At 50.1% G+C, this 23,630-nt stretch overlaps 2 protein-coding genes across 6 annotated transcripts in view; one reads left to right on the top strand and one right to left on the bottom strand.

Annotated features, from left to right (window-relative positions):
* EZH1 (enhancer of zeste 1 polycomb repressive complex 2 subunit) overlaps positions 1-8,459 on the top strand; it is a 32,111-nt gene extending 23,652 nt beyond the window's left edge. For all 5 annotated transcript variants that reach the window (XM_080924164.1, XM_080924163.1, XM_080924162.1 and 2 more), the window contains 7 exons: positions 207-332; positions 3,833-4,011; positions 4,514-4,609; positions 4,938-5,019; positions 5,698-5,778; positions 6,200-6,284; positions 6,470-8,459. In XM_080924164.1, coding sequence (XP_080780290.1) covers positions 207-332; positions 3,833-4,011; positions 4,514-4,609; positions 4,938-5,019; positions 5,698-5,778; positions 6,200-6,284; positions 6,470-6,530 — 710 coding nt within the window. In that variant the 3' untranslated portion in view covers positions 6,531-8,459. The remainder of the gene's footprint in view (positions 1-206; positions 333-3,832; positions 4,012-4,513; positions 4,610-4,937; positions 5,020-5,697; positions 5,779-6,199; positions 6,285-6,469) is intronic.
* A 720-nt stretch (positions 8,460-9,179) lies between these two features.
* On the bottom strand, positions 9,180-22,852 carry CNTNAP1 (contactin associated protein 1; the record flags this gene model as incomplete). The annotated part of the gene is made up of 24 exons (XM_080924172.1): positions 9,180-10,236; positions 10,655-10,702; positions 11,023-11,268; positions 11,413-11,506; positions 12,047-12,174; positions 12,312-12,665; positions 13,913-14,152; positions 14,444-14,665; positions 15,148-15,333; positions 15,608-15,735; positions 15,817-15,973; positions 16,119-16,322; positions 16,627-16,746; positions 16,867-16,973; positions 17,431-17,602; positions 17,859-18,008; positions 18,569-18,830; positions 19,481-19,624; positions 20,101-20,285; positions 20,659-20,862; positions 20,952-21,099; positions 21,506-21,699; positions 21,787-21,888; positions 22,783-22,852. The coding sequence occupies 24 exons, from the start codon at positions 22,850-22,852 to the stop codon at positions 9,950-9,952; spliced, it is 4,152 nt and encodes a 1,383-aa protein (XP_080780298.1). The 3' UTR covers positions 9,180-9,949.
* Positions 22,853-23,630: the final 778 nt, after the last annotated feature.

Below are 23,630 nucleotides of genomic sequence, written 5' to 3'. Positions count from 1 at the left end.
TTATCTCAGGCCATCTCTACACCCTACCCACAAAGCAGTACTCTTTTGTTTATGCATAGGGGTCAGCTACATTATCGGGTACTGAGTGTGTTCAGGGTCACCGTTGGGACACGTCCACTTTCACTTGGGACAAATTGGAACATTTGGGGGATAGGGTATCAAGGTAGCCTGGTTGCAACAATGTCCTGCTCTATTCTCTCTTTTAGATAACAATGCTATACAAGTGTATAACTACCAACCCTGTGACCACCCGGACCGTCCCTGTGACAGCACATGCCCCTGCATCATGACCCAGAACTTTTGTGAAAAGTTCTGCCAGTGCAGCCCAGACTGTAAGAGCACCCTGCTTTCACCATCGTCTACCAAAGTGGTTGGCCTTGGAGTGCCCAGGCTCTTTTCTCCTGCCCCTTAGCTGCCTGTAGACTCTTCATATCCCTTTGCTGGGCCTCAGGCATCCTACAGGAAAGGAAGGTGTGGTCCCCCAAGTTGTGGGGGTTGGTCTGTTCTATTTTTAATTTTAAAACTTTACTTTTATTATTTTATGTATATGAGTGCTTTCCGCACATGTGTGTCTGCAGTGTGGGGTATGCCTATTGTCCAAGGAGGTCAGCAGAAGGAATAAGACCCCCTGGAACTGGAGTGAGACAGCTGTAAGCCATCGTGTGGGTCCTGGGTATCAATCTCGGGGCTTCTGAAAGAGCAGCCTTTTTTCCTAGCTGCTGAGCTGTCTCTCTCCAACCGCTGTTGTACCCCAACTCCTGAGCTCACAGAGTTTCAAAAAAACCTAAGCACTAGGTGGTGGTGTGCATCTTTAGCCCCAACACTCTAAAGGCAGAGGTAGGTGGCTCTCCCAAGTTTGAGGTCAGCCTGGTCTACAGAGTGAGTTTGAGTTCCAGGACAACCAGGGCTGCACAGAAAAACCCTGTCTTAAAACACGCCCCACCACCAAAGTCTTTTCTCTCCTCCCATAGCCTGCCTTCTCCTTTTCTCTCCCTATGCACTCTGTATTTTCAAGCAATTTTCCTTTTTCCACCTCATAGGTAGCTGAGATTACAGGTATGTGCTATCTTTCCTAGCTGTGAAAGTCATCTTTAAATCTTCAGGTAGAGAAGCAGGAACTAGACACAAGTTTCTTCATCTTCCAAGGAGAGCTGAGAAGCAGAAGCTTTTTTTAAGATGCACTCAGGCTCTCCTCTTCAGGGTGATGTTTTTTAAAAGTGTAGGGCTAGAGAGATGACTCAGTGGTTAAAAACACTTTCTGTTCTTCTGAAAGACCTGAGTTTGGTTTCCAGCACCCATACCAGGCAGTTTACCACCTGTAATTCCGGCTCCAGGAGGTCTGACACCTTCTGTCCTTGGACATCCACACACACTTGACATACACATAGACACAAATAAAAATAAAAGTGAATAAAGTTATGTGGGTTGAGTGTGGTAGTATGTAACTGTAATTAGGTCTGGAACTCCACTGTGGGAGTCTGAAGCAGGAGGATCAGTTTCAAGGCCAACCTGTATCTTAACACTTACCACCTCCTGGCTTGTTTAGGTAGATACAGGAGCCACCTACGTATAACCAACCCTAGCACTGGGAAAATGACACAGGCCTTGAACCCAGGTTAAGCTCTGCCTCAAAAGAAAACAGGAGAGGGAGGGAGAAGGGAAAGAGGAGAAGAAAAAAGAGGACTGCTGAGGCTATTCTTCAGGAAAAGGCAATAAAATGAACTTGCCAGAAAGCCTCAGTTAGATCCTGGAACCACACGAGAAAAGGGAAGAATGGATTCCTGTGCCGTCCTCTTACCTCCACACATGGGTCCACACCCACTAAATCTGTAGTTAAAGGGAAAAGTTTGAAGAGAAAGAGAAAGAGAATTCTTTTGAGATTTTGAGAACTGGGGCTGACCTTGACCTTCCGCTCCTCCTGCCCCCACCTCCCAGCTGCTGGGATTACAGGTGTGCGCCATCACACTGGACCCATGCAGATTTTTTAAAAAAAACTTTTCTAAAGTGCATTGGTGTTTTATTTGCATGTATGTTTGTATGAGGATGTTGTATCCTAGAGTTGTGATTGCTAGGAATTGAACTCTGGTCCTCTGGAAGAGCAGTCAGTACTCTTAACTGCTGAGCCATCTCTCCAGTCCCCCATGTGGATTCCTTATGTCTGTAATAACTGCGGATTGATTGTTGGACTAGGTATGGACTCTGACCTGTGCTTGCTAGGCTTCGTCTGTATCCTCACCCCAGCTGAAGTTCTTTTAGAACTTTTTTCCCCAGCATCTATTAAGTGAGCAGGATAAAGAACATTGATTTCAATATTAACTGGAGTTTATTTTGTTGTTATATTACGTTTTGTTTTGAGATAGGATCTTACTGTGCAGTCCCGGATGGCTTCAGACTCACAGATCTACCTGTCTCTGCTTCCTGAGTGGTAGGGTTAAAGGCAGGTGCCGCCATCCTCAGCTGAAGAGTTTGAATATCTGGTAGGAGGGGCTGGTTTAGGTAAAAGTGCATACTGTTCTTATGGAACCCTAGATTGGTTCCCAGCACCTACATCAAGCAGCTTACAAGGAAGTTTAACTTTAGCTCTGAGGGGATCTAATGTTACCTTTTAGTCTCCAATGGATTTTGCACTCAAAGATAACACATATAATCAAGAATAAGCGTGTAGGATGCTAGAGAGACAGCTGAATGGTTAAAAGTAGAGAGCCTGGGAGCTATAAAACCAACTATAACTACACTCATGGAATCTGCCTTCTTCTGGCCTCTGTGGATACTCATACATGGGTTTCACGTAGATATGTGGTCACACACATACATCAAGTAAAAAATACATAAATACATACGGCCATATCTGGAGGAGACAGGGTAGGTGGTATCAGCAGAAAAGTAGTTCTCCACTTGTTACCCAACATACCTTTCCTCTTTTTCCTGCTTGTGGCCAAGCAATGGATGGCAGGCAGCCTCTGGGTTTGCAGAGGGCAGTACCCAGGCATCTGTGCTGTGATTGTCACCTGACAAGGAACAGATAGTGATCTCAGCCACAGTAGATAAGAGCTCGTGCTGTTGAGGGCTGTGGGCAGCAGAGGACGGCATAGAGCGGATGTGTTCATTTCAGAAATGATGCTTGTTTTGATGAGGAGGATTTACTGTGAGAAGCACTGATTTCATTTTCTTTGGGGTTTTTTTCAACCTCGGTTCCAAATTCTGTCAACCAGGATGAGAGGGGGACCCTGTTAGGAAATCTCCAGGTGATAAATACTAGTCACACCTGCCTTTTTGTCTGTTGGGAATTAGTTCATAGTGTGTGTGTATCTGCGGAAGCACACATGCACATGGGTATGTGAACAGAGGTCAACCTTGGGTGTCACTTGTGAGGAAATACCTACCTTGTTTTTCTAGATGGGATCTCTCACTGCAACTAAGGGCTTGCTCATTAGCTAGGTTGTCTGGCCAGTGAGCTCCAGGAAGCCTTCTGTCTGCACCTTCCCTGCACTGGGGTTCTAAGCACATAGGTGTTTCCATGCCCCACTTTTGCATAGGGGTTCCGTGGACCAAATTCAAATTTTCATGTTTACGTGGCAAGTACTTTACCAACTGAGCCATGTCCTGAGCCCTGAAGGAGACACTTCCTTGTCTAAGGGAAAAGCCAGATGTTCAGGGGAAAGAACCTTTTTCCTGTTATGCCAGGAGTCCTCGACATGTCACATTCACTTCTCTGCTGTCTCTGAGTCTGACCACATCAGTGCGGGCCTGCTTCCTAACCATCCCCATCTCCCCCAGGGTCTGACTGCATCAGTGCGGGCCTGCTTCCTAACCATCCCCATCTCCCACTCAGGCCAGAATCGCTTTCCTGGTTGTCGCTGTAAGACTCAGTGCAATACCAAGCAATGTCCTTGCTACTTGGCAGTTCGTGAGTGTGACCCTGACTTGTGCCTCACCTGTGGGGCCTCAGAACACTGGGACTGTAAGGTGGTGTCTTGCAAAAACTGCAGCATCCAGCGTGGCCTCAAAAAGGTGAGGTCTTTTCTTGGGTCAAGATCACAGTGGGAAAAAGGAAATGTTCCAGGTGTCATCGTTCCTTTGGCCCCTCAGTGGGTTGTATGTAAAAGTGCTTGACAGATTTTTGTCAGTGGTCAAAGATATCTAATTTTCCATTCTACCAAAAGGTGCAAAGAGGTATGTACCATTCTGTTCCCCTTTGGTGTTGGATTGAATCGCTACACATGGGAGACAAGCCCTTTACCTCCACCCGCAGCCCCAGAGTAGCCCATGCTCCTGCCTACCTTACAGTGTACGCCCAGACTCAGCCCTGGAGGTCCCCAAGGTCCTGTTTCCTTTACCATTTCCAGCTTTTGTTCTTACCCCTCAAGAGCGAAATGGTTTGGACCTTTTCTGTTTTCAGGTTCCCCTGACAGTTGGTAGTTCTTTCCACCTGCCCCCGTCACACACGTGCACTTTAAGCATTCACACCCACTCAACCCGCCTGCCATCTAAGGCTTGCCTCCCTCTCCCCCAGCACCTGCTGCTGGCCCCTTCCGATGTGGCCGGATGGGGCACCTTCATCAAGGAGTCTGTGCAGAAGAATGAATTCATTTCTGAATATTGTGGTGAGGTGAGTGTTCAGGTTCCGCTCATGTTCTTACTTGGAAGATACTGACAAGAAACTCTCTGACTTTCTGTGGGTTAGGCTTCTGTGAATTAATCTCTAAATAACTCAGCCCAGTTTTCATGTGGCCTCTCAGGGGATCCCACAGAACTGTTTGCAATCCTGAAACAAACCACTGTTTGTCAAGTGTTGATGTCTGGCTCTCTCTAGCCTTCACCCTGGTCAGCTCTGGGTGGAGATGGGGCTAGCAGAGTCTTTCTCTCCTGCACTTCCCAATTCAGACAGTGTCATACCTACAGCAGGCATGACACACTCTTCTTGTTTCCTCCTCCAGCTCATCTCTCAGGATGAGGCTGATCGACGAGGGAAGGTCTATGATAAATATATGTCCAGCTTCCTCTTCAACCTCAACAATGGTATGGCATGGCCTTCTATACCAAGGTGATCATGTGCAAGTCTTTACACTAAGCAGCCTTTGCTGTGATCCAAGTTCAAATCAGCACTGACTCTTTCAACAGATTCTTCAAGCAGAATGCTCAGCTGAGCTTGGAAGCCTCATTGGCTCTGCTTCATTTCTGAGTTGTGTTTGGAATGGGAACAGTGGGCACTTTTACTTGAGAAGCTACCCTAACCAGTAGGTGGGAGGAGATCAGAGTTCAGAGGGAGGACCCACAGGGGGTGCTCCCACATGAGGAGGCAAGGTGGGCTTTTCCCATCTCTTGTTACTATTCTGGGCTTGACATTCCCATTAGACTAAATTGTTTCTGTTATCACTTAACCGATCCTAAAGTTTAAAGAAGTGGAGGATTGAAGCTAGGCACATTTCTCATGCTTGTAATCCCAGCATTTGACAGGGTAGAACGAGAACTACCACAAATTTGAGGCCAGCCTGAGCTACAGGAGATCCTGTCTTCAACAAACAAAACTGGGCCCAGTGGTACATACCTGTACTCATAGCACTGGGGAGGCTAAGGCATGAGGGTTACAGTAAGTTCTAGGCCATCCTGGGCCACAGAGTTAGGCCTTGTACCCCTTCCCCCAAAGTACAGAGTTTCCTGGGACACTCATGATTTTCTTTGGTTTATGTCATGTAGATTTTGTAGTGGATGCTACCCGGAAAGGAAACAAAATCCGCTTTGCAAACCATTCAGTGAACCCCAACTGTTATGCCAAAGGTGAGTGAGTCTTCAGGAGCCTAGGAAGCGGGTGGGCTGAGTGAGCTCCTCATGTTCTGTGATTTGTAGCCGTCAATTCAACTTTCACTGCTGAGTAACTGATTTCCAAGGAGACTCTTGATGCCTGTCTGCCATCATTTTAGGCCTCTTCTTTCTTACTCGGCCTTTTCCACTGACTACATTAAAGATGTGTTCCCACAACCATGATTTAAAAGGTCACCATTTCCCCAAACTCACTGCTGTGATTGCAAAGTCAAAAGCAGAAATAAGTGTTTGCCTTCATGACTACATTGTGTTTCCATTTGATCTGATTTGGGAATTTGGAGAAAATCAGCCCAGAATTCTCCTGAGCACAAGCTTGCAGTGTAGTTAACTAGGAAGGATTGGAAGCTAGCCTAGGTTTGTCCTCTCCTCTCTGCAGTGGTCATGGTGAATGGAGATCACCGCATTGGGATCTTTGCCCAGAGAGCAATTCAGGCTGGTGAAGAGCTCTTCTTTGATTATAGGTAAGGTGGTTGGGAAGGAGGCAGGAGTGGCTGTTGGAATAGATTTGGGGCTTACAGCAGCTGCAGCGGGTGGAGGCCAGGAACATTTCAAATGGCTGCTGGAAAATGGGTGGAAGGGAAATAGGAGGGGACCCCATCTTGTCAGTCACAGAGTAACCTGGTTCCTCCTCCCTGCCCTGGGATAGGTACAGCCAAGCTGATGCCCTCAAGTACGTGGGCATTGAAAGGGAAACGGACGTCTTCTAGCCCTCTGGGCCCAGTGCCAGTGCTGTGGCATCACTGCGTCATCGCTTCCGGCACACACCACTGCTGCTCCAGCTCCTGCAATGTCTTCCATGCTAAAACCCTGCCCAATCCTACAAAACTAGGCCTCCACTTTATTCCAAGGGGACACACTGCCTCAGAGAGAAGGGAAGCAGGCGGTGAAGACCTGGTCTCCCAGGAGCATTCAGATGTGAGAAGCTGCACCTCCATGTCGGAGGAGGTCGTGGGCTTGGGACGATATCAGTGCTTGATTTTTTTTTTTTTCCCCCTCAGCTCCCAAGCTGTGGGCCCTCAGGAATCAACCAGTGCTACCATTTTAGCTTTCTCAATCAAGAGTTCTTATGTTACTAGCTGTTGGGCATTGCTAAGTGAAACCAGGTTCCTGGAGCCTACAAATGCTCAGGGTTAAAGGTGAGCCTGTCAGGCATTGTAGACAGAACTCAAAGAGATGTGTCTCTGTGACATCACAGCAGGAATTTAAGGGTACTGGGGGAAAAGCTAAGTTTCTCCATCATATGGGCATAGGAGAGCCAGCTAGACCCTGAGAAAAGACCCATCCATAGGTTATGGGGCTACTAGGGCATTTCCAGGCCCCCAGGAGCATGTGCCAGTGACTCACCTCCTTCCAAAGTTCTGGCTTAGTGGCAGCATGCCTAGGCTGTAGCTGAGCATGGGGCTGTGCCTGGTTGTGAGTAAGTACTCTGGATCAGTGAAGCTGCAGTTGTCCTCAGGCCCTCTATTCCTCAGAGGCTTATCCATGGAGCAGCTTTGCTTCTTCAGGGTAGCTGGGTCTAATCTAGACTAGAGGGAGATGTTGCTGGTCTGGTTTACTCCCTGTCTGTAGTACCTGCTATTGGTTGTGTTTGTGGGTGGGTGAGGGTGCCATTGCACATTTAGAAGGGTGTCAGTGCAGGGTAGACTGGCAGGCAGGCTACCATTCTCTGGGATTCATACAGAACAAAAGCACTTTAACTCTCTTTTAGAAGGTTTAGAGTGGAGTGGAATTTGAGAACCCCAAGGTCTGTGGGGTTCCTGCCCAAATCCCACTTCTGTGGGAGGAAGAGGAGAGGGGAAGATACTGCAGTTCTGTCTTCTGAGAGGCAGGAGAAACGAACAAAACTGGCTTGATACACGAACAAAAACTAGTCAGCATAGCTGCCTGGGGTCTGGTGTGCTGAGAACAGGGGCATGTTCTGGAAAGAGCTCATGCAAAATATAGACTGCCCTACGTAGTGTTAGAGTGGGGACAGGCTTCTTTCCTGGAGAACTAGAGCTGCTCCTGTGGTCCTTGCTAACCATCCCCTTTTCCCACCAAAGAAACCAAGCTCCCTTCCAGCACACTGCCTCTTAGAGATTTGCATGGGACACGCATGCTTGTGCACATGCACATTCCTTCAGTACACTGGTAGGTACATGCGTACCTCACACTCCACAGCTCCTGTGACAGTAGCCTTTCCCCACACCCCAATTGGGCCAGTCCCTACCACAATTCTATCTGCCAGTGGTTTGTCTGTTGTGTGTATCAGGGATACCCTCAAGCCTAACTGTAGACTCTGAATTCTCTGGGGAACCAGAGACAGGTGGAGGAGGGACTGGTCCTGAGGAATGCTTTAAAACATGTTGGCTCTAGACTGACCTCAGCCTTCCCTCAGCAAGCATCACTGGCAGCCCCTCCTTCCACAGTTCAGGCCAATAATACTCATGCTCCTCCAGACGCCCCTTCTTGGTTCCTGCTGTCCTCTATTTTTAATGACGGGTTTCACCCCTCCTCTCCACTTCTGCCCCACGTCATATAAAATGATAAAGTGAGGTGCTGTGGACTGGTGGGGAACTGGCGTACGTGTGGCTTTATTGCCAGTGAATTTCTTGCACTTTAAAGTCCTGTGGCTTGTGACCTCTTATCTAATAAAGTGTCAGAGTTCATTTTGGCAAGTTGTGTCCTGCGTGCTTGGACTGGAAGCATAAGAGGTGGTGGTGTGGGAGCAGATTGGGTAGAAGCTTTAGCGCTCTGATCCCCACAATCCTCTGGGAGTGGGGGTGGGAGGTGGGGTGACCAGGTGAAGCCCCTGTCTAATTCATAGGTTTGGTTTTTGGAGACAGGGCCTCTTTGTGTAGCCCTGGTTGCCTGGAACTCCATCTTTAGACCTTGCTGGCCTTGAACTCAGATCCATCTGCCTCTGCCTCTTGAGTGCTGGGATCAAAGGTGTGAGCCACTACTGCCTGGCTTATATGCATAGGTTTTGCAGACTAGAAATTTCCAAGGTCTTAACAGTAGTTCCCTTAAGAAGAGTCCAGTTAACCCTTGGCCATGACATCAGCTACCACGCACAGACTCTGCTTTATTGAACCTGCTTAGTTGAGGGCACAGTGGGCTCTGCCCTGCTCTAGAGTGGAGGCCCAGCACATGGGTGAGAGGCTGGCAGGACTCATGAGACATCCAACACAGAAGGAGCTCACTACAAACTGGGCACAGCACAGTACAGCCCACTGAGTTTTTATATATAAACAGATATTTAAAAAATTAGAGTAATATATAGTTCTCTAAAGAGACACTCTGCAACAAAAAATATAAAGAATATGACCTCCTGGGTGAACACAGCAGCATTTCTGAGCAGAGGGGACGGAGGGGGGGCTCCTCATGCATTGGAGGGGGCCAGGCCTGCACACAGGCACACACGGCAATTGCATATTTTGGGAAGGGGTGGAAGAGTAGAGGGCTGGCTAGGCAGGGTATCTGCATTGTTTGTTCTACTTGGCAGGCTTTTTATGGCTTTGGCTAAAGCATGTGAAGCGGTGGAGGTACTAAAGTGCTAAACTGAGGCCTCTTGGTCTCTGTAAGAACAAAAAGGGTTGGGCGAGGTGGGGGGTGGGGATGATGAAGTTCTTCCCTCAACCCCAGCTGAGAGGAAGCAGATGGAAGACAGCTGGTCAGCAGGGCAGGGGGGAGGCTCAAGGGTGTGTTTTAGCAGCCTCCTCCCTCCCTGCCCTGTGCAGCCCCTCGATCTGTCCCTGCTGATAATGTACGCAGGAAGGGAGGCAATTCATCTATCTCCCCTGCCCTTGGTTGTTAATCCTTGCCAGCAGCTGGGACAGAGATGGCAGGAAAGCTCTGTCTCCACGAGCTCCATAAGCTTTCTCCTGTAGGGCAGGCAAACAGCCAGGAGCTGGGGGGGGGGGGGGGGGATTGTGTGGGGAGGAGCAGGGCATTGGTTTAGGCAGTGAGGCTCGGCCACTCCCTTTGGTCCCATCTGTAGCTCTGTGCACCAAACTTGGCAAGAGGGGAATCCTCCTGGTGAACAGAGCTCTGCTAAGAAGAGCCAAATGTCCCTGGCAGGGGAGGAGAGAGGCAGGAACTGAGGGGGCTTAGTGGGGTTGGCCTTGGTCCCTGAAGCCCTTGTGACTCATTCAGACCGGGACTCCTCCAAGATCTGGGGGAGGTTCTGGTCCCTGGGTCCTGGGCCAGAGGCTGGGGCTGGGGCTGGGGCTGGGGTCGGAACCTGAGTGGGAGTTGGAGTGGGGGCAGGGGCCTGGGCAGGGCCTGAGGGAGGTAGGGGAGCTTTGCTGCCAGGTTGGGAATCATGGGTGGCCTTGGGCTCGTTGGTGTGGTAGGAGCCCTTGTATCGATGATTTTGCAGATAGAACAGCACCAGCATTCCCACAAGCCCCAGCAGCAGAAAGGCCACCAAAACTGAATGGGAGAAAAGGAACAACTTAGGGAAGGTCTTTGGGGTACACACATACACACTTGGCCAAAGCATCATGTACACCTGTGTATGGCAAATATATAACTGTGGCAGGCCATGACTCTGTCTAGAATATCTGAATTCTTGGCTTATCCACTGCTCACTTTACTCTGATGGCTTCTCCAATTTCTTTTTCTCTAGATGTTACTACATCTCTATTTTTTCTCATCCTGTAACTAGGACTGCATTTTAATATTTCATTTTGATTAAAAATTTATAGTTGCCCAGTCCTCCCCCAGCTATATACTGATGTAAGCATAGCCTGTTTCATCCTTCTTGCTGTCTCATAGCTAACACTTCCTTCCACCCAGGATGCTGGCAAGGTGGTCTTGGGAAGTCAGGTTTATGGTCAGTGCTACTTACAACCTAAGAGTATGGCAATCCATCCGTCGTCATGGTAGTATGGGAAATCTAAAGAGAAGAAAAGGCTGATAAGAGACACTGCCTCGGGCTGGAGATATGGCTCAGTGGTTAAGAGCACTGACTGCTTTTCCAGAGGTCCTGAGTTCAAATCCCAGCAACCTCATGGTGGCTCACAACCATCTGTAATGAGATCTGATGCCCTCTTCTGCTTTCTTTAGAAACATTCTTCTGGTGTGTCTGAAGACAGCTACACTGTACTCTTATATAATAAATAAATCTTTAAAAAAAGAGAGACACTGCCTCTGTATTCAAAGCCATTTCTAATCACTGCACCCCCCCCCCATCTTCACCTGTGTCTAGGGACTTACCTGGGGGCAGGTACCAGGGATCAAGCTCTGGTGGCACCTCAGAAACAAGGCGTGGCATAGCTCCGCAGTTAGATTCTGACAGTTCTCCTTGAACCCGCATGGCCTCTGCCAGCTCAGCAGTCATGGGGCGAGGGGTTCTGAAATGGGTCTTGAGAGGAGCCACATTGTTGAATCGGACACCGGACAGGCAGCCTGAGAAACCTGGGGTGTTGTACCGCTGAATTTCTGGGTCAATGACTCCTGTCTCTGAGAGAGAAGCGGCCGAGAAAGAGGCATCTGGATTTACCCAGAAGCCTTGCCCCTCTTCCATTCCCCTCCCACTGCCCTCACTGCTCTTTCTGCTTCCACTCTCACTTGTGGCTCTCCCCAGATTCATCACAAGCAGCTTACCCATCACACGCCCTAGATACAAAGCCTTGGGTGAGTCCAGCTGGCTGTCCACCAAGAGAGAGAACTTCTGTTCTGTCAGCGGGAAGTAGTCCACCTGGGGTAGAAGTGCGGGAGGGAGGAAAACATAGCTAAGACCATAAAGGAATTTACTCTGCCCAAACTAGCCTTGCTAAAATGAATGAACTCCTGGGCCCAGAGGTAATATTTGACAAATGATGCAAACAGGAATCCCTGGCTTTGTAGTTTGCTAGTGGTCTGACTTTTTTTGGGGGGGAGGGGGCGTAGGAGGAAGGGTCTCTATATAGCCCTGGCTGACATGCCCAAGCTATTCGATGCTGGGGATGGAACCCAGGGTTTCATGCCTAGTAGACAAGCACTCTTATCAACTAAGCTACATCAGTATCTCCTGCTAGTTTGAGTAAAGCACTTTACCTCCTTCAGCCTGTTTACTGGTTTGTAAAGTGAAGCTCAGAATAATTTCAGCCACATTTACTTCATAGAGCTGATTGTGATATATGTGAAAAATCCCTTGTATACTGAACTGTGTTTCAGAGATGTAATTATGTAACATTTTCTTGGTGCCATAGCTAGGATTATGAGATTTAAACACTAGCCCATCCCCTTCCACCTGTACCTGGATAAAGAGGTTTCGGTAAACCCGGGTGATGTTGACACTATGGGGTTGGCCATCGGTCACTGGTCGGGTGGTGAGCTGGTACACGTAGGGGCTGGTGCCCAACTGATAGCGAAGCTGTAGGGTCCCTGTAGGGTGGGAGAAAGAACATGGGCTCTTCTCTCGGCTTCCACAACCCCTCATCTTCTAAAGGTCTGGGTCTTTGCATTAGTTGATATCTATGGGAGCTGGGGCACCTGGAGGGAGATCACCATGGAGGACTTACCATCTTCCTTGATGAGCACAGCCATGTAGTCACGAACAAAGGAGCTGACATAGAGCAGGACTGCAGGAGCAGAGCTGGTGCTGAAGCTAAAGGAGACCTCCTCTCCAGTAACATTGTAGACAGGCCCCCGATATCCTGGCACTGGCCGGCCAGGCCTTGGGTACTCAGGTAGACGGTACCCGGGGCCATGGTACCCAGGCACATAACCCGGAGTGTCGTAGCCTGGAATATAGCCAGGCTCATAGCCTGGCACTGGCCGGCTCAGCATGTGAGAGAACTCCTGGGCTGCAGAGCGCAGTGCTGACTGGAGGTTATAGCGCATCCATGTGCCAGTCTCAAAGAATCCACCAATATCTGGAGCAGAGATAAAAGGCAAAGGCTTCAGACTTCTCAGTCAAAAGTCCAAAGGGTTGTTATGTCACCAACCCCAACCCATACGCACACCTATATCTGCCACTGTTTGCTTCCCCCCCCTTCAATTTTGGGGATACTGTCTCACTTTGTGGCTCAAATTTATAATCCTATAATCCTATGCCTCAGCCAGCCTGTCAAGTGCTTGGATTAAAGGCCCACACCACTCCATCTAGCACTAAATAGAAGAATAATGGTGTCTAAGAAACTGGAAAGATTATCTGATCTCAGCCCTGCATTTACAGATGAGGAAACTGAACCCTAAAGATGGGTAGTAACTTCCCCCAAGGATGAGGTTATATGGATGGCCAAGATTAGAATTGAGATATCTTGACTCCATCCAATTATGTGTTATACTCCCTGTATCTCCCTGGCTACCAGACTCCACCCACAGTAACCTACCTGCCACTTGTCTCATAGACTACCTTGGGCCATAGAGTCTGGATATGTTGAATTTTAAGCTTCACCTCAACCAAGAATCAGCTTGTAGACATGTTTTGGGAATTCAGTGATAGGTCAGACAGGAAATGGCCAGGGGAGAAATGTTTTGTGAAGCCAAAGTCAGTACCAGAGCTAGGACACTTGTTCAGTTGGTCAAGTGCTTGCTGTACTAGTGTGAGGACGTGGATTCAATCCTTAGCACCCACACAAAAAGCTAGGTGTGATGGCACACACTTGTAATCCCATTGCTGGCGAGGCCAAGGCAAGAGGATCACTGTCCAGCTAGCCTCCCTAATCACTGAGTTCCAGGTCCCAGTGAGAAGCCCTGACTGAAAACACAAATTAGATGCACCCAAGAAACGACACCTGAGGTTAACCTCTGGCCTTCGTACACATGTGCATGCACCACCATACATCTACACATACACAAAGTAGATGTGCGTGGGGTCTGGGAGCAGCCTGTGTGACCTTGACAATAGTGGGAAAATGGAAGTCATTGCCTAAGGTTGGGGTTCTTGTGTCAGCTAGCTCTACCGTCACTCCGTTTTTCATTATGACTTGGGTTACCTAGCATCTTTAAATGCCCGAAAGCCCCATTTAAGAGCTCAGAAGTGTCCTGACAATTCTCATTTTCCATGACTGTCTACTTGTATTCTTTTCCCTTCCCTCTAAACTCCCATCATGCCCTAAGGCTGCTTGTCATCCCCACCCCCACCCCACCTTTGTCCCTCGTAACCAGCAGCACTGACCGTGATTGCAGTACGGCCCATCAAAAGCTGTGAGGTCACAGTCACATGTGTAATAGCTGTATCGTTCCACACAGCGTCCTCCATGGAAACAGGGGAACCTCGGGTGGGTGCAGTGGCCCGTGCAGTTGGGGAAGGTGCCCTCAGAGGCATTGGCACGGCCCTCCAAGTTCAGAGTCACTCCATTCAAACGCATGGCCCTCAAGCAGCCCACAAAAGGGCGCCTCTTAAGCTCTGCAGACCCTGGTCAGGAGTAAGTGGAGAGGCTGAGGCTGGGGGTGTACCTCAATGGCATAACATCCCAAGAGCTCCCCTAATATGGCTGTAGAGCCAGAGACAGGAATAAGTACTATGAGTGGGAAGGGAGCCCAGGGGGCTAGAAGGAGGGACTAGGGTTTAAGAGAGCAAAGGAGATACAGGCCCCTTGGTTCACTCAGGCAGAGAGGGTTAGAACATGGGTTTCCTGGAAACATGGTCCATGAGAGTGTAGGGATGTCATGGAGGCTCTCTGTCTGCTCCTGGGTTTCTGCTTACCCACATAGAGGGGTTGGTCATACTCCAGCCAGATGTACGTCTGCAGGGGCATGGGCCTTAGCACCCAGGGCCGATGATCCACTCGCAGCCGGGCCTGCTTCACATTGATTTCAGCCCGCACCAAATGCCACTCATCGTCATTGAACTCGAAGTCATCTGAATGCACTGTCAGGTTCTCATCCCCATTGCCAATATCAAAGGCAAAGACCACATCCCGGGATGCTGGACAGCATGACAGTAGATACGGAGTAAAGGGGAGCTCAATCCCCTAGGTCCCTCACAGTATTCTTGTCCAGTACAATCTCCTCACCTAAAGGGATTCCCCTATAGACCTCCACTCTGTTCACAGCCTATGACAGAAATCTACAAAAGGCTTAAAACCACACAATCTGTTCTCCAGTTTTACAGATTTCCTGCAGTCAGTTTCCCAGCTCCATGCCTAGGCTAGAAACAGCTAATTAGAGATGTTTGAGATCTCGAGAGCCCAGCTCCCTTTTTCATAAGGGGCTAAGGGCTCACAGAAGCAGAGTATGTACCCAAGTGTCTCTGGCCACATAGCTAGACACCAAGACAATAAGTCTAGGACCAAGAGTGATGTCCAATCCTCTTCTTGCCACCTTTCAAAAGGGTAACTGACTGCCTTGTTCCCTAACCCAGCCCCCTCAGCCATCTCTATCTACATTCCTCCTGGCCTGCCCACTCACTGTTGAGTTCCACTCTCACGTAAGGTCGGCGCCACTGGCAGAAAGGACCCCCCATGTTCTCTAGGAAGACTCCTGAGGGAGCGGAGGTCCTGAAGTAGAAGGAGACATCAAGGCTGTGGTTGGCACGGATTGGAGGGAAACGCAATGCAGCTCCAGTGCGGAAGGAGATGGTGTTCCAGGAATTGCCTGCAAAAACAGAGTGAGGAAGGCCTTGTCAAGGGAGTTGGAGGGTGGATGAGTAAAGGAACCTCAGTGGGAGGGTGGAGCGGGGAGAGTTGGGGAGACTGAAGAGAGACTAAGATGTGGAATGAATAAATAAGGTGCAGAAAAACAACAAAGGTAAGGGTCAGGTCACAGCAGGAGCATCTGGCCATATGGCTTCATCCCCAGTGGGTCAGATGCTCTAGGTTTTGGAAACAGTCGATACTGGATAGGCATACCAAAGAAATCTGGCACTCACGGTCACCATAACAGCGCAGAGGCCTCAGGAAGAACTGAGCTTCAGAACTGGAGCGGTTTGTATCACCTACCACTACCTGAGTGACAGGCAGATGGTCTACAAAGGTCAGGAGCCCCTTGTCTGTTCTCCTGTGGGAATAGGATGCAGTGACTCAACCTTGCCCCTCAGCTGCCCCTAGAGTCTTGAGAACCTTGCCCTCCTGTCCTCACCACTGTGGCTGGTCAGCATCGCAGTTGCAATGCAGGGCAGGGTCCACACAGCTCTGGTCCAGCCCACAGGCACATCGCTGGATCCCAGGCTGGGAGCCTCCCCAGTAAAAATGCTGCTCTTCATTCCGGCCAATCCAAAAGCTGTAAGGATAACCTCCTGGGGAAGACACCGAGCAGCTTCCAGTCCCTGCCTCTCCATCTGCCTCTGAGTTTCTCATTCCTAGGTACAAGCAGCCCTGACCTTACCCCCACCCAAGGCTCTCCTCCAGCTATGCCTTGCCCTCCCGGCCGCCAGCCTCAACCTGCAGTATTGAGCAGCCGGGAATTGTAGCAGGAGAACTCGATCCACTGTTCACAGTGCTGGGAAGCGTTGGCCAGAGCACTGACTTCCTCCCAGGAGGCATTCCAGTATTGGATGGCCCCCAGAAAGGGTCGATCCATGCTGGAACCTGTCACTCGAGTGGTCCACAGCCTGTCATGCCGCACAACTGTCCACGCTCGGTTCTCTGAAAGAAGAAGAGGCTGGACATGAACATTCTGTCTCCTTCCTTACCAACCTAGCTAGAGCCAATAAAAGTGGCCATCCACTTCACTGCGGCCTTGGGCCCCCCACATTGGAGGATGGAGATGAGGTTGCTAGAATGGCCAGAAGTGGGAATTTATCTGTAAGGCTACATTACATATTTTTATGTGTTCCTTTCTACACCACCCTTTACTCCCATTTCAATTTCATCTTGACCCCTCCTACAGCTTCTCTGACCCCCCAGGTCTCCTACATTGCCTAATCAATCCTCCCACCAAGCCACTTACCTCGGATATCACAATACACTACAAATGGCTTCAGGGGTCCACTTCCATCAGGATCAATAGTGAAATTTCCAGAATATTTCCCACTGAGGCGATAGGCTTCGCAGGACTCCTTATACAATGCTAATGAGGAAACAGGCAATTGTGGAGCTAGGAGGCTGGAAGAATGGTCATCTCTGCTGTCCCTAGCAGCTTCCTGATCCCCAACAACCTTCCCCTGGTCCCCAATACCACCCAGCTTACGTTCATGGCAGGTAACTCCCTTGTAGCCAGTGAGTTCGCAGTAGCAGATGAAGTCATCCCAAGACTGATAGCAACGTCCGTCATGCTCACACATGTTAGGGCTGCATCTGGGGGGAGGGGTCAGCAACAGGGAAAGAGGCTTGGGACCAGCTACCCAAAGGACCAGGCCCCTGGCTCACTTCCCACCTAACTGCTGGGTACAACCCCAGACACAGGGACATTAGGTAGTCTACAGGGATCAAGTACTGTCCTCTTCCTGCCAAAAGAAAGGGAAATACATAGACCCTGCCAAACAAAAACCTTAGGACTGAATAGAAACTTTCTTTCAATCCTGGGTACCTGGAACTTTACAGGAAGAAAGGGAAAAGAGGTGAAGGAAGACACTCTGTGTGTGTGTGTGTGTGTGTGTGTCTGAGAGAGAGAGAGAGAGAGAGAGAGAGAGAGAGAGAGAGAGAGAGAGAGAGAAGGTATGGACATAGCAGAAGGGAGACTATTTTAAAAAGAAAACTGGAATCAAGCTTTGGGGTCGGGGGTCACTTGTTAGGGAGAGAACCTTCTAGATACCTGTCTGTGATGCCACATGTGTCAAAGAGGACCTCAGCAAAGTAACCAAGCTTCCGAAACTCTACCAGAGTGAGGTTGACCAGTTGACCATCCACCTTGAGCAGCTCCATGCAGCCATGGAATGCTGTCTGGTTGGAGTGACAGCCCCATCGACTGGCTGGTTTGGGACAACCTGGAGCAACCACACCTGTGAGGTCCTTCCCAGGAGAGCTCCCCCATTCATGCCCCCCGAGCCACACCCCCCTCACTGGGGAAATGCCAAGAAATGAAAAGATGCAATAATCAAAGTGCAAATAATGGCAAGGACCTACACCCTGAGGTCCTAGAGGTGAAAGGAAGCTTGATCTTGCCAATACTCCATGTAGCCCCAACAGAACTGAAATAGGACCTCCCCACCCAGAGACAGGGCAAAGTCACCCCTCACTTACCACCAAAGAAGTATGAAGTCCCTGTGCGTATCAGCAGTGGATATGAAACCCTGACCTCTGCTCCCTCCACATCATCAATACTGATGACCGCATGGTTTTCCTGCGCCACAAAGTTCACCTCGTGCCAGAAGCCATCATTCAGGCGGTACCCTGAACAAGAAAGGAGGATGGAGTGAGTGGCTGGAGGCAGCAACCAGAATATAAGAAGATTGGTTTGTTTTCTCCATCCCACACCACCCCTTCTTTTTGTTTTAAAGTCTGTGCATGGGTGCAGTACCCTGGGACGCCAGAAGAGGGAGTTGGATCCTTGTGGAATTACAGGGGGCTGGAGAGCGATTCAGTAGCTAATAGTACTTACGGTTCTTGCACAACACCCAAGCAGGGTTCCAGCCCCCTTGCTGTGTTGTTGAGACCGGGTCTCTGTATTCTGGCCTAGAACTCACTATGTAGTCCTGACTGACCTCAAACTTGAGGTTTTCCTGTCTTGGCCTCACAGACGTTGAGATTATGGGCATAAATTACCATAAACCACCATGCCCAGAGAGAGGATGGTCTTGAATGGGGAACCAGCAGCCCCACTCTGGATCCCAACAGCAGTCTAAGTGCACCCCATTATTACACTTCAGGAATCCCCCAGAACCGGAGAGTACCCGTTTCTTCCAGATCCCACCCTTTTCTAGTCTGCTCCTGCCTTCCCGAGAGGCCCTCACCAGCAGCAAACTGAAGCTTCTTGCGACCAGTCTGCGCGATGGATACGTTGACTTGCCCTTCACTAAGCATCAGCTCCACATGACCCAGCCCGTCCCCCAAGCGGGAGAAAAGGAGCAGCCCTGTGAGGTCCCAGGTGCGGAAGCGAAAAGAGACTGCAAAGCGGCCTCGGCGGGGAAAGCCAGGCACTTGGACAAAGTTGTGAGGGCCTCCGAAGTTGATGGGGTGTGGAACGGGATCCAAGCACCGGAAAGCCACATTACCCTAGAGTAGAATGGATGGATGCATCAAGACTCACAATCAATATTCTCACTGGGTTTAAGACCCAGTTGAAATACTCCCTAAGTATTAGCGGAGATAACTGTGGTCCTTCCATCCCGTGCAAATATGTCCATGTTTGTGGAAGAGACTCAAACAAGCCTGCTTTCAGACTCCCCCACCCCACTCCGTGTTTGCTTTTTGTTGCTAATCCCAATGTCCACAAAGCAAAAGCATTTCCCTCTCAGAGTGCTAAGAGCAATATCATAGAGCGCAAGCCAAATTTAGCCCAAAGACTGTGGAGCATGCGCACAAGCTCCCGAGTCGACCAAAGAGGAAAAGCTTATCAAAAGACTTCCAGCGACAGGCCGTTCAGTGACTACCCTGTCACTTCGGAGTCACATGCTCCTGGTCAAACTACTCTCAGCCTCTGCTCCTCATTTTCCTCATTGTCTAGCTAGCGACTGGACCGGGTCACAGCTTAACTAAGGGGTGAGTGGTACTTAGATCTCTGAGTTCGTGGCACTCCCCGCACATCTGAGAATCTGACCGTTTAGAGTGGGTCTCATCCCCAACAAAACCTCTTTTCTCTCTGCCTCTTGGCTTTCCAAGTGGCTTTAGTGTCCCTGACCTCCCAGATCCCCCTGCCCACTGGCCTCAAAGGTGATCCGCGAATGGCGCTGCACCGCCATTTCAGCAATGTTGATCCGGTTGTAGATCACGTTTTCTATGCAGCCACGGAAGTTATGGCGGTAGGCCAGGTTCTTACGTGCTGCGCCCACTAGACCCCCGATGAATATCTGTGGGAAGCAGTCAAAGAGAGTTTGCTGGGTTTAAGGGAACACCTGCCTTTCCTATGCGCATGCACAGTAAGTACCTTCCCCCCACCCCTGTAGGGTACTAGGTCTGACTTCAGAAAGACTTGGAACACAGGGTAAGTATTAAAGCTGTGTTCAGACTTAAGCCTTAACATCAACACTAGTTGGCTGCAAGCCTTCAGCAGGCCAAATGGTCTGCCCTAAATACTTAAAATGCAGATAGAGATAGGGTCTTTATCAACTGCACAAAATTGTGGGAGGAGACTAGGGGACACTTTTTTACTTTCCCCCCTGTATCCCAAATCTGGATTTCTAGACTCATCTTAATAGATTTCTGGTGAAGACCAGAACAATGACAAGAACTGACTCTGGCCCGTTGGGTAGGATGGGGAGTGGATTCCCCCAGTTTTTATTTTTTATTGTCACACCCCCAAAATGGTACCCCACTCCTTGGTTACCTCATTTTCGAGATTCAGCCTTTCAAAGTCGCCGTTGAGCACAAAGCGGTGGACATAACCATCCAGGGTGAGATTTGCATCTCGGCCATATCGGTCCACCCGCACATAGTGCCAGCTTAGGTCATTAAGAACGCCACCCGCGCTCACTGTGGTGTGTCCAGGTCTTGGCTGGATGGGGCTGCTGCCTAAGGGCAGTGCAGGACAGAGTGAGAACTCTAGCAGGCTCTAGCTCCCATGGCAGCAGCAACTCTCAACACAGAGTAGAAGCTGCCCAGGACCCAGGCAAAGCTTAGAGTGGAGAGGAGGCCGCTGCCTTATTTCTCATTCCACGGGTGTTATGAAAAGCAAAGGAGATACAAAAATCATTTTGTGTGTCTGTAAGCACTTATGATGCCTTGTTCAAGGTTACCACACAGTTGGTAAACCAAATCCAGTTCTCATGACTCTAAGCCCGCTGTTTTGCTAGCCCCAAGCGCTACAGAAGGGTAGTTGAATTCAGACAGTTAATGGGAAAGACCAGGCTGAGGCAGGGCAGCCCTGTGGGGTTCTGAAACTCACCCAGGCTCATGTGCAGCAGCAGATGTGCCCCTTGCAGTTCAAGTGTCACATAATCCCCCTGGGAGCCCTCGGTGTGCAGCAACAGCCCATCCTTTTCCTCTGTCTTGAAGCTAAAAGCAAACACGTCCCAAAGACTTTGGCTGGCACCTCGCTGGAAGCGGTATGAGATGGCATCATCGCCGTCAAAATACAGGATGTTGGATGCTGTGCAAAGGACCGTGGGTGGGCGGGGGACCAGGGAGATGGTCCCCCTCAGGATCTTCACCCCCACCCCCTGGCCTCCACAGCCTTACTGTAGGGACAACCATAGATGCCCAGCCTCAGGCCGATTTTGCCGCGAGGGTTCCAGGCCAGTGGCACGATGCGGATGTAGCGAGCCGTAAAATGGTAGTGCAGGTCATGGCGCACCACTGCGGAGTCATTGACATTACCGAAGAAGGTCTGTGGGGAATGGAAACAGTAGCAACCATGCCCCCCACCCTCAGCTTCCCTGGCAGCAATGGCTTCAAACCTCCCCAACCTTGACTGGAGCAGTAACAACAATTTACTCTGTCCCCAGGTCTCCATGATCACACAGGACTAGTTTTCCTGGTCTAGAGTGTCCAATTATTTCTTCAAAGAGAAAAATCTAATGTCACGGCCATCAGGAAGCTCGCCTAGGTTTAACCTTCAACTCTGTTAAACCTTGTGATTGGCGAGAAACAGTCCAAGCTGACTAAATTCCAAGAGTACAGTCCTCACCTTTGCCTCATGCTGTCCCCTCCCCTTCCCTTCAGGCTAGTGCCCAGCCCAGGGCCCAGAGCTGGGGAAGGCTCCCCAAGTATGTGCGCCTGGGCACCGAGAGTACCGCGTTGTGCCCTTGTTGGTAGAATGGTGTCCAGCTGTCCACACGGTCCCCGTAGAGCAGCATGTAACGTGTGACCCAATCCCAAGAATTAAAGGCTCCTTGTGTGGCCACAGCCCGGATTCGATGCTTCTTCATTAAGTCTATCTGGAGCCAGGGATTCGGGTCCCCAATCCGGGGCGACCATCCACTGATGCCTACAAAAGGGGCAAGGACTTTTACCACCCATTATCTTCTCTCAGCTTTCTGGAGTCCTCTTCCCCTCCCTGGTTGGTTAAGCTCACCGTGTAGCCGGGCAAAGCGGGCTGTGGTAAAGAGTCCATAGTAGGAGGAAGCCCCCAGAGACCGTGCATACAGAGGTCCCACCAGCTCCTCATTGCAGCCATCTGCGAGTGGGGGTGAAAAGTTGAGTTTATTAGTGTGACCCTTCTTCCAAAGGCTGTGCCCACTTAGCAGTTAAAGTACCTCTTCACTGCCCTCCTGTGGCTGACTCAGCCCTACCTTAAAGCCATGCACTCAACCTGGGTTTCAGCAACAGCTACTCCCTCAGGGGAGTTTGCCTTTTCCTCTTAGGGTAACTCTATGCCTCCATCTATAGATTTAAAGCCAGATCCTTGCTAGCCCAGTGCCTGCCTGGCTCGGTGCTCACTTAAAAATAATTTCCAAACTTCAGCGTATTTAAAACCTAAATGGGCCTCGGAACATGAAATTAACCCCAGCCTTACCATCACTTCCGTTCATCAGCACCCCCTCACTAAAACATGCTCCAATCCCCGATTCAGACCTTACTCCCAATCTACCCCCGCCCCAATCCCATTCTTAGCGTCATCCTTGGCCTTAGTCAGGGTCACAAACTCCTATTTGGATTCTAGCCATAAAATCCAGCCTCAACCACAAACCCTACCTAGTCCCGGGGCCAGCTCCCAATTCTAGCCCCAACCCCTTAGGGGAAAGCCTCAACTCTAGCCTGGGTCGCCAGTACTGCATTTATAGCCAACCCTAACCTCAAACCCAGGCACCGGCTCCCGCTTGGATTAACAGCTCCAAATCCCCTGGGCTGACTGGTTCCTCAGATCACAGACCAGTCCCAGACAGCAGCGCGCGCGCAGCAGCCTCAGAGCTGCATTGCGGAGCGCTGGGGAGAGGCAGGAAAAGATGGGAGCGAGCTGGCGCGTGCAGGAAGGACCAGCGACCACCCAGCCGCAATGCGGTGCAGGACTCGCCCTGCAAGCTCCAGACCCCTGCACCAAATCCCACCTGCCTCTGAGACCATCACTCACAGTAGCCCCAGCCCCGAGCTCCAGAGACCACAGCGGCGAGCAGGATGCTGTAGAGCCGGAGACTCATCATGCGGAGCTGACCAACCCTGGTGTCTGCCGCTAGGGCTCCTGGCTCAAGCCCCCAGCTTTTCTCCTGGGGTTCGTGGCTGACTGATGCTTTTTCGTCCTTATCTACCCTTCCCTCTCTCCTACCCCCAATCTCTCTCTCTCTCTCTCTCTCTCTCTCTCTCTCTCTCTCTCTCTCTCTCTCTCTCTCTCTCTCTCTCTCTCCCTCCCTCCCTCCCTCCCTCTCTCTCCCCCCAACCCCCCTCTGCTGGCACGCACGGTTTTCCCGGACCCCGCGCAAGCGCGTGCCTCAGCCCTATTACGAAAGGGCGGGGTAGACAACCTGCCACTGGGAAATACCCCCAAGTAACCCAAGGTTGACAAGGACTGGGTGGCAAAAGGAGAAGTCGGAGGAGGCTAGGTGGAGCCTGGCATTTTCAAGGAAAAGGGAAACGCTTTGAAGAAGGATACCCAGAGATGAAATGAAGGGCAAATTAAAAAAATAAAAATAAAAATAAAAAACTGTTTTCTGAAGGTAAATACTGCTCACGGCTCAGTGCTGAACACCTTCGTAACTGTGAACTTGGTGTTTTCACCTTACTGTAGTTTACACAGGGAAGACTCTGAGGAAAACAAAGCTCACGGAAGACCATTCAAGCATTCCTTTTTCTTCGACTAGATAGAGATCAGGCAAGGTGGGATGGAAAGGTGAACCCGCAGACCCTAATCTCCACCCTCCTTTCTTGGCCCTTCTCCCCACCCCTTCCTTCCTGCCCACTAGTTATTTAACTTTAGCCCCTGTG

The sequence above is a fragment of the Micromys minutus genome, assembly GCF_963924665.1.
Source record: "Micromys minutus genome assembly, chromosome: 10".
NCBI lineage: Eukaryota > Metazoa > Chordata > Mammalia > Rodentia > Muridae > Micromys > Micromys minutus.
The sequence above is the reverse complement of the archived record's forward strand: the minus strand, read 5'-3'. Positions and strand labels throughout refer to the sequence as shown.